We start from the raw sequence: 15,008 nt of genomic DNA on the forward strand, positions 1-15,008 counted from the left end.
GCGCATATATATATATATATATATATATATATATATATATATATATATATATATATATATATATATATATATTTATTTATTACATATTACATATATACTAGCTGTCTAGACCAGTAAAATATAGTTCTTGGTTATATATATATATATATATATATATATATATATATATATATATATATATATATATATATATATATATATATATATATATATATATATATATTACTTACATCTTGTCTAAACTTGTAAAGTACAGTTCTTGGTAAGTCTATTGCGCATTGACTTTTTTCTATACTTATTTACTTCAATATTTTTTAATAAACGGTAAGAAATTAATTATATAAAATCTGCTCTTAGAGAAAAAAAAAAATTAACATGCACTCTTTCTGCATACTTGTGGCTTATTAGAACACTCACCCTGTTTGTTTATCTGGAATGAAGTCTGAATTTATGATATTACTTTAAGGGAAAAAATTATTTCTTTACTACTTAGATTAGCCTAATTGGTGAAGTAGACTCATAAAAGTTATCATGCAATACCTAGATAACATATATAACATAGCAATTGTCTTCTATGTTAGTTCATAAAAATTGCATGGCATTTTTTCCTGTGTTTTTTGAAATTTAAGTCTATAAAAAATTTCATAGAGTATTTTTAATGCCTCAACATTAGCAGTAATTGCTCAAATGGGAAAGGTAATAGTCATCAAAGGTTCAAATCTTTCGATGTAAAAATAATTTTATTGTGTTTGTTAATCTTGTTGATTTTTACATAAATACAAAAATTCAAAACAAAATAGTTAAGCAAAGAAACTTTTTATTATTAGTTTTAAAAAAAAGTTTAAAAAAATTCTTTTATTATGCATGCATAATCCTTAAATTTGCAAACTCAACTTATTTACTACTGATGTATACACAGATAGATGTTGGTACTTAATGTTACATAAGTGGATTTTTTTACATTTGAATATTGCTTTTTACATTTGCATAGTTCACCTCTATTAATAATAAAATTTTATATAATTATAATTTACTTAAATGTAATTTTTATACTTGCTTTTTTTGTTGTTGTTGATAAAATGTAGTGGTTTTTGAATTATTTGTTTATAAATTTCTATGAAATATAGTTGCGATTATTCAGAGTATCTGCTTAAAATGTGTTAAACTATGACATCAGCATAAAAAGTTTTTTACTTTAATCTATTTTGAAAATCAATGCATCTTCAGTAGTTCAATGGTTTTGTGCGCTGTCCTTAGTGCCAAATCTTAAAGTTTTTGTGGTTTCAAATCCACACTAAGCAAAAAAACATTTTTTAGTTTTTTTGGCTTCTTGCTGTTTTTTTATATACAAAATAAAACAGTTTTACAACAAAGATCTAAAATTCTTCGAATATCTTTAGAATATCGAATATCTTAAGAATATCGAATATCTTTATCTTGTATTATACTAGTTCCATACAAAACTAAACTTAACCTATTAACGTTTACACTTACAGACGTTTTTACATAACACTATTCAAATGGAATTTTCACATTAAATATAAATGACATCTTTTTATCAGTTTACATAATGTTTCTCAACATTACCTTAGGTTTAATGGCTGCTGGGATACATATATGTATCACTACATTTGTGTATGTTTTTATATATAAATGGATTAGGAAAATTTTATATTACTCAGAAATCTCTTTTATAAAAGTCCTATTTGCCAATCAAGAGGTTCAGTATTTGAATTAGGATACAGGTTGGCATGTTAAAACTGGCAATTGCAAGGTGTATTTCAATGGCAAGGTGTATTTGCGCTTATGAAAAAAACCTGTTTTGTTTTAAAAAATTAAAGATCCTGTCTAATGCAACAAACATTAAATCTAAACATTGGTTTGTTTTAATAGTGCGATTTTTTTTTCAGATAAAGAACTCAGATTTAAAATATTACTCTAATAGCTTTATAATATTTCTATTATTATCATTATAAATTTATTTATAAATCAGTTTTTTTGTTATTTTATTATTTATAATTTTGTTTTAAACTTTTTTAGATTTATTCATGATGCTTTAATTTCTTTGTTAAAATGTTGGTTAGTGAAAAATAGCTATTCGATTGGAAAAACTCATGTTTGGTGTTATGCGTTATTATTAATACATCATGTCACCTCTGAGTCGCAACAGAAATTGAAAGGCAACCTAGAGAGTTTAAATGCTTTGAATTGTGGTTTACCAACTTTTTTCGAAAAAATAAGTTGCAGATTTTATGAGTAGGTTTGAAGTATTTATTAAAATGTATGTTACTCTGAATAAGTAAATATATTTATATATAAAATGTGTGTATGTATATGTATATATATATATTTATATATATATATATATATATATATATATATATATATATATATATATATATATATATATATATATATATATATATATATATATATATATATATATATATATATATATATATATATATATATATATATATATATATATATATGTATATATGTATGTATAATACATGCTGTATAGAGTTTGACTAAGGTTTCTTCATTCCAGTTTTTAAAGTTTCTTTTTAGTGAATCAAAGAAGAGGATAACCCTTGTTGGTCGCGTTCATCAATTTGTTTCATCAATTTTTCCTTTGGAGTTTTTCATTGTGAATTTCTTGCTGTTGTTTTTTATGTTTTTGATTTTTTTCTGTATGATTTGCTATAAATTTACATTTTTTGCTGTTGAAGCTAATCTTCCAAGTCTTAAACCATTTTACTAGTTTATCAATCTCATTTTGAATTAAATCTCTGCCTTTGCAATTTTTTATTATTGATATTAGTTTACTTTCATCAGCAAATAATTTGCAGATGGTTGATGCTAATTTTTGATGTTGATGCATACTGTTTATATAGTGAAGAGTAAAGGTAATAATACAGCGCCTTGAGGAACACCACTTTGAGCACCTCAAGTCAGTTTGATTTATTTTCACCTATATTATACTATGTGCTGTTTTTTATTTGATTAAAAGTTTCCAGTCCATTTAACAAAAAACATCTAATCAAAGCCATTTTTGATGATATTTAGAAGCAGTAGTCAGTGGTCTACACAATTGAATGCAATGAAATCAAACACAATCAACACAATGGAATGGTGAAGTCTAGGTATATTGTTATTGCATAGAATCATTTGTCACTGATAAAATTAATTGTCTCTAGAAGTTTTGTGACACACGATTTTAGTTTGGCAAATTCATGTTACTGTTCAGCAATTAATTTGTGAGCAAATAAATATTCCATCATGTCATCTCGAATAATTTTTTGAATTATTTTTGATATTCATGATAAAAATGATATTGGACAGTAATTAGAAGGAGTGGTTTGGTACCTTTTTTTGAAATTGGGGATATATTGCTGAATTTACATATTTATGGTATTTTGCCAATTGTGGAAAAGCTAGACTTAGACTGAATTCATTTAAAATATAAGGAGAGAAACAAGTATTTCTCATTAATTTAATTTCTCATTAATCTCATAATTTCTCATATATTTAGTGTAGTTATTAATTTGTGTTAGTGAAGTGTTGGTAAACCCTGTTTCAGTGATACAAGTATAATGTGGAAAGTTGTTTTCCCATTATTATGGAATTAATTCATCCTATTTATTGTTGAGCAAAATAGCGTTTGTAAAAATTGAATAAGTTGATGGAAATTAGGGATATATTGCTGAATTTACATATTTATGGTATTATGCCAATTGTGGAAATGCTAGACTTTGACTGTATTCATTTAAAATATAAGGAGAGAAACAAGTAGATCTTGTTTGGAGAAATTTGAAGATTAGTTTTCATTCAAATCTTTTTTTATATCATTGTTGAACCATTTTTTATTTTGTTGCTATTTTTCGCTTTTTTTTTGAATTTTCTTTTTGGTATATTACGACTTATTATCTTTTGATATTATCAGCTTAAGTTTTCAAGACATTTGTTGTCATTCTTTTGGTTACACTCTTTTTTTAATTGATTTGATTGAATTCCAAATTTATATTGGCAAAATTTTATTTTTTTAAATAAAAATTTGGTATTTTTTTGTGGTTTTCATTTTTTGTTTCCTTAAAACAAGTCCCAGGTTAGTATGGTGATGATAAGGTGTTGATGACTCTTGTTTAATAGACTTAACCAAATAACCAAATTTAAGGTGTTTAGGCTTATTTAATTTCATAACACTTGTGTTATGAAATTTGAATATAATTGGCCTAAGAATTCAATCACTGATGGTTGGCCATTTCCTCTGTATTGACCTTCATTCTTTCCATTTAAGTTCCATTCAATTTTTCCATAATACAATATGAAGCAACCAATCAGTATTTACCAAATTCTGATTTGTTGCTTCATATTGTTTTATGTCATTTTTTGTAAAAAATAATAATTCCACCACCTCACTTTGATTCGCCTCAATTTCTCAAATATTTAGTGTAGTTAGTAGTTTGTTTTAGTGAAGTGTTGGTAAACCCTGTTTCAGTGATGCAAGTATAATGTGGAAAGTTATTTTTTATTTTATTTATTGTTGAGTAAAATAGCGTTAATACATATATATATATATATATATATACATATATATATATATATATATATATATATATATATATATATATATATATATATATATATATATATATATATATATATATATATATACATATATATATATATATATATATACATATATATATATATATGTGTGTGTGTGTATATATATATATATATATATATATATATATATATATATATATATATATATATATATATATATATATATATATATATATATACATATATATATATATATACATATATATATATATATATATGTGTGTGTGTATATATATATATATATATATATATATATATATATATATATATATATATATATATATATATATGTATATATATTTAATATATATAACTAGTCTAATACAACTAGTCTAACATACATACATATATTATATGTATGTATATATATATATATTTAGGTATCTGGAAAATCATCTTTTTAAAAAAATATTTAGACTGAATAGCTAATTCAATTCTGTAGTGCTGAAAAATATTAATTTAATGTTTCTGGGATGATTAGAAGTGGTAGAATATTTTCTTTCTATAGTTAATTTAGCTGTATTAAACCTAACAACTTTTCATGAAAAAAAAAAGTTTTCAAGAAAAAAATAAGTCATATGCCCTTCTTTACCTGTCCACAATGGACACTCACCCCTCCAAATCTGTTTATTATGGAAACCCTTCTCCCCCCTCCCTCACCCCTTCCCCTCTACACTCACTAAACTCTTTAGTATATAGCTCTTTAGTATACATGTAACCAACAGTTAAAAAGTTATGAAGATTTTTTTTATTTTAAAATTAACCTTAATAACTATTTTCTATTTTTATCTGTTTACCACCTGTAGTAAAGTATTAGGTATACTAATACTTTATTTATCTATTAATTTCAATTTAGAAACTATAAATATATATTTTAACTTGTTTCTGAAAAATGGAATGAATAAACAGAAAGATTATGATAAATAGTAAGATATCAAATCAAATATTAAAAAAACGAAAGTGCAGGTGTTTCTTCTATTTGTTAAAATATCTACTAAGAGAGTTACCTAACAGACAACTTACTGCAAATGGTGACATATTACAATACTGGTGGCATACTATACTATCAGTTTATCACTAGTATGAGCAGCAGTAAATATAAAGTTCCTTCGAACATCATAGAGTGCAAACTTAAACACAAGAGCAATGACCTAGTTTGCTCTGATGTGCCTTCAATTAAAGAATATTCTTGTCTTGCTTCCAAGCTTCAAAAAGTTTACTCTTTAAAATTTTAAAACTATATAATAAATAAAACACTTTATAAAAAGGAAATAAATGCTATAGATCAAAATTAAGAAGATGTTGCCGCAGTGCATTTTTCAAGTGTAAGTAAAACTGTAAAACTTGATAAATGTTTACATAAGTTTTAATATTTTATAATTTGAAGTTGATGTAAGTCAGATATTTGCTTTTTTTTTTATTTTATTCTGATTCACTCCTAACAAGGCTGCAAGCAACCAATATTAGGTTGGGATAAAAGAATACTAGAAAAATAGAATAAAGGATACTAGAAAAAGATACTAGAAAAAGATACTATAAAAAAGATACTAGAAAAAGGTACTAGAAAAAGGATACTAGAAAAAAAGAATAAAGTTATAGAGCAAGGAAACGGTTGACAGAAGACTTGAAAAGTTGAAGGTTGTATGAGTCAGGAAAACATGAAGATGGGTGAGAGTTCCAAAGAGTTAAAGCGCAGGGAAAAAACTAGACGAATAAAGGTTTTTAGAGCATGCAAGGACAGATACAGTAAAAGAATGAGACTTTGATGAATGATGAGTCAAGCAAAAATGAGTTTTAGTTGATGGAACTAGAGATAAAAGCTCCTTTGAGCAGCAACCATGATAGTATTTGTAAAAAAGAGAAAAAGATGCAACTTTACGAAGATGGGAAAGAGGCTCAAGCTTATAGACTAGGTCTGACTATGTTTACAATGCATTTTTGGACCTTGTCTAGAAGAGAAAGAGCATCATTAGAAGAACCAGCCCAAGTATGACAACATTATTACATACAGGGACGAATAAGAGATTTGTAGAGAATGGAATCAGGAGAGAGAAAATAGCGAGCATAATAAAGAGAACCAACCTTAGAAGATGCTAATTTAGCAATCGATTGTATATATTGTTTTCGATGCTTACACTTTCATTCACATTTTCTTTAAAAAAATAAAATGATGCAACTCTTTCTCACCATTACCATAGTTGCATTGGCTGCCAAGAGTTCTGTTTTAAAACCCCCTTGAAAGGGCACTACCAATACTATTAAGTTCATCAATAGTATATAGAGATAATGAAAATACCTTCTTTGAATTAGGATAGCTGCCTTGAGAAACTGTCAAAACCTCAAAAAGAATTTATTGCTCAATCCTACAAGTTCTTTGATATCTCAACCAAAAGTTTTGAAAACGACATCATCACTGATAGAATGAGAAGCAGTGCTGCTAAAGATGAGGATATAAAGTTCTATAATTATCAGAAATCTGAAAGAATTAGCTTTGGCACCAGATAAACATTACGCCTGTAGTGTGAAAGGGCCAATAGATAGAGAGGAATGCTTAAAACATTTTAATGAAACTGAAGTGGAAAGATTGGAAGAACTTAATAAGTATCAAGAGTTCAAGCAGTCAATATTAAGCAGAGATACTGTACTTTATAAAACAATAATTCATTCCCATTTTTATGAAATAATTTAATCTTATATTTTTGTTATTAATTGTTTTTATTTCTTATTTAGTTTGTGCAAAAGTAAGCAATTTATATTAAATACCTTCTGACAACAGGTGAAAATAATGATGATGAAGAACATGTAACCAGTCGCTGAATCTGAGTGAAATGGAGATCAAGACTATCGTGTTCAAGAAATTGAAATTAAAACCCAGATAAAGGTGTTTTAAAAATTAAATTGATTAAGACAAATGACAAAATTTAAAAGTAAAAAAAAATGTATTAACAAATCAAATTATTTAAGGTACAAGTCTGCAGAAAATATCAATGTAACAGTGAGTGTGGAAAAAAGAAATTAAATTTACTTCAATTCCCACCACAGGGTTTAATATTAGTGTCAGACCAGACTTTTGTCTTTACTTGAAAATGTTCCACTTTCAAGATCATTGCTCCATGAAAAAAAATTCAAGTACATTGAACACTTAAATCATTATAAAGAAAGATGCCTAATTGTTCATTTTGACAGTAAGCTTGTAGATCAAATGATCACTGAGTTAAAAATTATCAAAACCTCTAAAAGAATTGCTATTAGTTTAACATTACCAAATGATGATACAAAGGAAGACCTCTTAGGTGTAGTTCAATGCCCATCATCAAAGGGAGTAATCAGGCACATGTTTACAGCTTGTTGGAATATTATTATTATAAAAATCAGGTGATAGGCATCTGTTCTGATACCACAAACAGCAACACTGGCCAAAACAATGGTGTAATATGCATTTATCAGATATTTTGAAGATTCCCACCCTGTGGATTATGTGTTGAAGACACATGTATGAAAGACATTTATTTCTACATGTTTGCACAAATTGGCAAGAAAACTAAAGGGCTAAGAAAGTAGATGTTAAGTTGAAGAAACAATGGCCTAATATCTTTGAGAAATTAATATGGGAGAAAATATCACCAAATTTGATTGGACGACTCAAAATTTGAGGTTGGTTCTATTCTCTATGATGTTGCCAAAAAATCTTTTGATGTTAACTTCAGAGCCTGCAAGGTTAAGATTTTTCCAAGAAATGACTATAGATTAGTTTGTAAACTTACTGCATTCTTTCTAGGTGCAGATATTCCAAACTTTTGATTTAATCAACCAGAGGCATGTCATGATGCAAGATTTCTTGCAGATGCAATATATATTTTAACCCTTTACATGACCCAAGAATTCCTATTATCATGACTAAACAAGAAAAGCTTAAAATCAAGGAAGCCAGTATTTTATTGCTATCTGATATGCGCCTTGGTTCCTGAAAATCTCTGTTGGTGTAAATGCATCATCAAATGATCTATTTGTTGTTAAAACTTATAATGCTATAAGAAAGATTAATACCAAAGTGGTGCAAAAGAGGTAAAGCAGAGCACATAAGCTCTGTTTGTTTTCTATGAGAAGTTGTTAGGTTCCATATAGTTTAATATACTTAAAAATAAAAGAATTCATCAAAATTTAAATCTACCTCTTTTAATCATCCCAGAAAACTAAAATTTATATTTTTAGACCTATGGGCTCTACAGAACTGGATTAGCTTTTGTCTAAGTTGCCTAATGCCTAAAATTCAGCCTAATTTTTTAAAAAAAAAAGCTTCCAGAGACCTTTTTTTTAATTATTATTGTTTTAGGTGCCCCAAGAAGACTTAATGGTCTTGTCATAGAGCACTGCAGAAGAGCATTTAACTAGAAAGTTTACGCCTCCTTCTTTACCAATCATGCAAAAAATGTCCAGAGCTAATTTTAAACCCTAGATCTTTTGCTTCTAAAGCAAGCGCTCTAACCACTGTGCCATGGCTGGTTTATATATATATATATATATATATATATATATATATATATATATATATATATATATATATATATATATATATATATATATATATATATATATATATATATATATATATGCATATATATATATATGCATATATATATGTATATATATATATATGTATATATATATATATGTATATACATATATGTATATGTATATATATGTATATATATATACATATTTATATGCATATATACATATATATGTATATATATTCTCCTTTGGAAAATCAGTTTAGGGAAATTTTTTTGGTCAATTCTTTAAGATCATATTGGTAAATAAGTACATTGCATATTTGATATCTGGCAAGGAGTGAGGGGCATTTCATTTTTTTTTCAAAAGTAGATTACAAATAAGATTAAAAACCTCAAAGGAAGTCATTTACTATGAATATTAACCAAAGTTAAATCTAGTTATCCAATCTCCTTCCAGTTATTGGTGCATTAAGTCTTGTTAGAGAAACATCTTTGTTTTGGCTGTTATTGTCTTAATGTATAAAGTGCTTTATTATACTAGTTTTTTTTTTTTAACTATATTATAATATACTAGTTATAGACTATATATATATAACTATGAGATACATTACATAATTTTAACATAAGCTTTAAACAGTTTTCTTACCTTGATTTTTAGCAATTTTTTTTTTGTATTTTTAAATTCTTTTAGGTTTACTTTGTTAAATAAGATCAGCCAGTGATCTTGATCAGTAAGAATTCAATTGGAGAGTTCAAAATAAAAGTTTTTCTGATGATGAAAAGGCTTTCCATATAAATAAAATTATTAATTAATAACACTATGTTTTACATAAAAAATTCAATTCAATTATGTAAAATTTTTATGTAACAGTAAATAATTTTTTTTTGAATTTATGTATTTGATTTCTATTAAGAACCTTTATTTAATTTTTCAGGGAAACTTTGAAGAATTTAAATCAAATTAAATGGAGCTTACAGAATGATGTTTTGCTTCAGAGAGGTATTGCTTACAAAACGGTATCAAAGCATTTTGTTACTTTGTTAAAGACTGGAGTTTTTAGTGAACGTCTCTTGGTTAACATGATGACTTATAAAATGAAGTCGAATATATATACAAATCTGGTATTAATATTATACATAATTAAATGTTTAAATCTATTTATAATTGAATTAAAAAAAAACAAAGTTTTGTAAAATGCCTTTCTTATTTGCATTTCAAATTTCTTGTTTCAGTCCTTTTAAAATGTTTATTAGTAATTTTATTACCTAATTAATTAATTTAGTTTATAATTAGTAATTTTATTTTTTACTAGATAAATTTTAATAACTACTATAATATAGAGCATAATAAATATATTTTATATATATATATATATATATATATATATATATATATATATATATATATATATATATATATATATATATATATAATGTTATTTTTAATTTTTAGATTTTTGATTGTGAAAATTTTTTAAATGAATTACAAAAATTAAATTTACATGAAAGAAATTACAATAGGTTTAATTTTATTACTTTATGTTTGTTTTTGTTTTTATGTAGTTTTTTTTTTTTTTTTTTTTGTTTCAAATCTGGTAAACAGCTATAATTGGTAATAAATTTTAATATAATAAAAACAAAATTTAGTTAATAGTTCTTCACAGAATACATATATATTTTTTGATTTTTTAGAGGTCATTTAGTTAAGGCGCTTATTAACATGTTGCATGTGTTATTAGAAAAAATAGATATAAATGATGCGAGCTGCAGTCTCTTGTCTAAAATACTCAATTGTATAAATACATTTTACAAAAGTATTGATCCATTGGATGAAGTTATGCCAAAAATTGAGAAAACTGTTCTTAAATGCAAGTCAAATGTTATTAACAATTTTAAAATAAAGTTAGGTGAAAAAAGTTGCAACTGGAATACACTAATAAATTTGCAAACACAGTTGAAGGTTTTATTTAAAAACTTTGTTTCAATGTTTCTAATCTATGTTTTTTATGAGAGTTTTTTTAGTGTGTTTTCACTTAAAACATTACTTAAAATATAATATTTTATAATTTATTCTATATTTTTTAAGGTTATAGCATTGCTTGTGGATTTAAAGATTGCAAAAGGGGATGATTTTAAAGAACTTGCTATTGATATTTTGAAAAATAAAGTTGTATGTAAAATTAAAATTTAACTTTTGATTTCTAACTTAGACATGATAACATAGGTATGATTGATTAATAAGAACAGTCTATAAAAATAAATATATCGACTGACAAAACATTAACTGACTATACAAAAAACAATACATCGAGTTGCTTTTAACCGCAAATTAACTCATTTTAGTAATAGTTATATAATGTGACCAATAAATCGGTGAGTGTACCAAGTGTAATCTTTGACAGCTATATCATTTAAAATCTATTTAAATTTAAAATTTCATTAAAAAATTACATTAAAAATTAATTTTTAATTTTTACTATTTGAACCTAAAAATTTGTTCCTCAACATACCTAAAACTTTATTTGCCTTACATAAAGTTATTTGATTTTTCCATTTTAAGTCAGAGGAAAATACTATACTAATATCTTTTTTAGTGAAAGTGTTACTTAAAGGTATATTTTGCATAAAATAATTTTTTTTTGAGTTATTTTAATTTATAAGTGAACATTTATAAGTGAATTGTTAAACACTTCTCAAAATTAAATTTTAATAGCCATTTGTTGGACCAGTTGACAGCTTTATCTAGGTCATTTTGCAATAAGTTAACACTTGCTTTGCAATCAACCCTTGACAATACTATTGCATCAAGGCATACATCTTTAAAATATTTACAAAGTTCTCAGGCAAATCATTAATATAAATAATAAATAGTAAAGGCCCAATAACAGAGCCCTGTGGCACACCCCTAAATCTATCTTTCCAAGATGAGACTATTTCTCCCATGACAACTCTTTGTCTTCGATTTTTTAGAAATGCTTCAATCCAGTTTGACAATGTACCAGAAATCCCATTCAAGTTTTATCTGTAGCTTTCTATAGGGCACTGAATCAAATCAAATGCTTTTGTTAAAATATACGTTTTATTTATATTACTGTCATTTTTTTATAGTGTTATTTTGGAGGGCTTAGGACCTCCTCTCAGTGTAAAAAATTTTGAAATTTTTAAAATATTGCATATATATTTATAGCAAAATAATAATATATATTTTTAATAAAAGGAATTTACTTAGAAAGTTTAAAACCTAATTTCTATATTTTTAGGTAAACGTATGTCTGTAAATTTTTAATCATTTATATAACTTGAAGCTTAAATGTTAGATATTAGCATAGATATGAATCATTACGAATTGTGGTTTCGAAAAAAATGCTTAATAGCTTTGTAAAATAAAAGATATTTTTATTTACACATTTATTAACAAATTAACAAAACATAACAATTTTCAATAGTTTTCGATTCTATTCAAGCCTACATTGAACAAACATGTCATCTGATTAATCTAAAAAAGTAATGGTTGAGCTTTTGCCCTAAATTTGGGCACCTTATGTGTCTTGTGAGCCCTCTATTTGTTCTGTAATATGCTGAAAAAGCATTGTAAGATTTATCTAAAATGAAAAAAAAATTATATGATAAACTAAGTGAAAACATTACATATCAACACAACAAGCCTATTTACCTGTTGCTGATATATATTTTTCTAGAGCATTGTTAAAAATAGTCAAAACCTGAAAGAAAAGACATTTATTGCAAAGACAGTTACACAAAATAACAAAAGCCTAAAAGCTATCGGTGCAAACAAATTTTGTAATTTGACCAAAAAATAAAATTATTTTCACCTTAATTGCGACATATTAATTTGTTTTTAAACTATTAGCTAATGATCAACATAGTAAATTTTAAACAAATAAAGTTTACTAAGTTGAAACCATATTTTAACAGTAGACAAAGTAAATTTATGATAGTAGAACTAGAGAAATAAAAACCATCATGATATAGCAAAGATAGCATTTTAAAGACAGACAAACAAAAAATAAAAGTATATAGTAAAATATTTTCTTTTATTTAAAAGGAGAAAATTTTCTTTCATTGTATATACTTATTAGATATCTCCTAATTCATTGGTTGTGTTGCTGATTATTATGAAAGTTATTAAATGCAGTTTAAAGTATTCACAAAATCTTAACGGACAAAAAAGTATTATTTTGACATTGAGAATCATAAACACATCAGCAAATCGTTATAGTATTTTGCATATTCTGCTAAAATTTTGATAGTGTTTAATTATGGTGTAGAAATGGGTCATTTTTTCAACAAAATTTTTTTATAAACAGCTTTATATTAACAAAAAGGAAAACAAAACTTTTGTTTTACAAATTTATTTATTTACAAACAAAATTTAACAAAAATGATCAATAAGAATATAAATATTAAACTAAAAAAATTTAACTGCATCTTCTATTTGTAGATGTAGTTAAATGTTTTCCCCTGCCCACTTTACTTTTGGTTAAAGTAATCTCTTCCCCTTTAACGAAATAAAGGAAATCTTTTCCCCTATTATGGACCCACACCCTGTGTGCATAGAATGTGGGACCTTATAAACATATCAATAGCATACAAACGCTTCATAAGATAAACCTAAAAATAAAAAAAGTAACAATCAATTTAGCTGAATGATAGTTTAACTTAACTATAAAACCTTTAAATCATTTATTTACCAGTTACAGATAAGGGTGTTGCCGCAATGTTGTTAGGATTGCTACAACTTTATTGGCTATAATAAATATAAGCAAAAAAAATACATGTAAATTGAATTGAAAATTAAAATTAGTAATTTATCTCATAAAATAGAATAACAAAATCATAATAGAAAATAATAATTTTTTTACTATATCAATTTTAAAGATGAAAATAAATTAAAAAAAAAAACAAATAAACAAAATATCATTATTCCATTTTAAACATTTTGTACAAAATGATGAATCAGAAGCTAAAATAAATAGCAAATGTAAATTTAACTTAATAAAATCTAACTATCACGATCAAACATTAATGCTGTACTAAATAATTAGATTCATATAAAACATGATTGAATATCCAACATAAAATTATTTAAAACCAATGAAAAATGAAAACAACTCACTTATATTGAAAATAAGGTCATCTTTAGCTTCTGTAAATTAACAGCCTATCAAGATACAATTTTAATACATCACCCACAAAATAGAACATGTTTCATTAAAACATTAAAAAATTAAACTTTAGAAACTTTAAAAACAGATTTAAAAGCTAAAAAAGTATACTATTTATAAATAAAAGTATATTAAGTAATTATATTATTTATGATAGCGATAATAGAAAATTCAAAGATATTTCAGAAGTTTATAACAGTTAAATAATTATGTACAATACTTCATGCATTTTTAGTTAAAATCGTCCAAGTTGGCTCTTTCAATATTATACACAGTATAATAATATTTTTATAGTTTTCTAAATTCTGTCATTGTTGCACACTCAGTTTAGAATGTTAAACAGGGGCGTGATAAAAGAGCTATGACACTTGTTTGTTTTTTTTGTTTTTATTTTAATTCACCTCCCTAAGGTCGAGAAGGCCACTACAGATGAGGAGGCTACTTGTGGTTATAACCCTCTCTCAACTCTATAACTCCGAAACACGATCCTTGATGAACAAGGCCGCTGTGCGGAGAAACAAGTTGAACACGGTACAACCAGGGACGTGGTGGGAATCGAACTCGGAACCTCTCGCTTTTGAAGCGAGCGCTCTACCACTACACCACTACCGCATAAATTTTAATTTTTTTTACCGCAGATTTTAATTTTTTTACCGCACTTTAAATTTTTTTATTA

The 15,008-nt window shown here is 25.3% G+C and overlaps 1 protein-coding gene across 2 annotated transcripts in view; it reads left to right on the plus strand.

Annotated features, from left to right (window-relative positions):
- The window catches only part of LOC136092464 (E3 ubiquitin-protein ligase rnf213-alpha-like), a 164,052-nt gene that overhangs the window by 86,506 nt on the left and 62,538 nt on the right, over nt 1–15,008 (plus strand). For both annotated transcript variants that reach the window (XM_065820728.1, XM_065820729.1), the window contains 5 exons: nt 2,041–2,256; nt 10,082–10,268; nt 10,600–10,667; nt 10,839–11,106; nt 11,233–11,316. In XM_065820728.1, coding sequence (XP_065676800.1) covers nt 2,041–2,256; nt 10,082–10,268; nt 10,600–10,667; nt 10,839–11,106; nt 11,233–11,316 — 823 coding nt within the window. The remainder of the gene's footprint in view (nt 1–2,040; nt 2,257–10,081; nt 10,269–10,599; nt 10,668–10,838; nt 11,107–11,232; nt 11,317–15,008) is intronic.

The sequence above is a fragment of the Hydra vulgaris genome, chromosome 15 (genome assembly GCF_038396675.1).
Source record: "Hydra vulgaris chromosome 15, alternate assembly HydraT2T_AEP".
Classification (NCBI taxonomy): Eukaryota; Metazoa; Cnidaria; class Hydrozoa; order Anthoathecata; family Hydridae; genus Hydra; species Hydra vulgaris.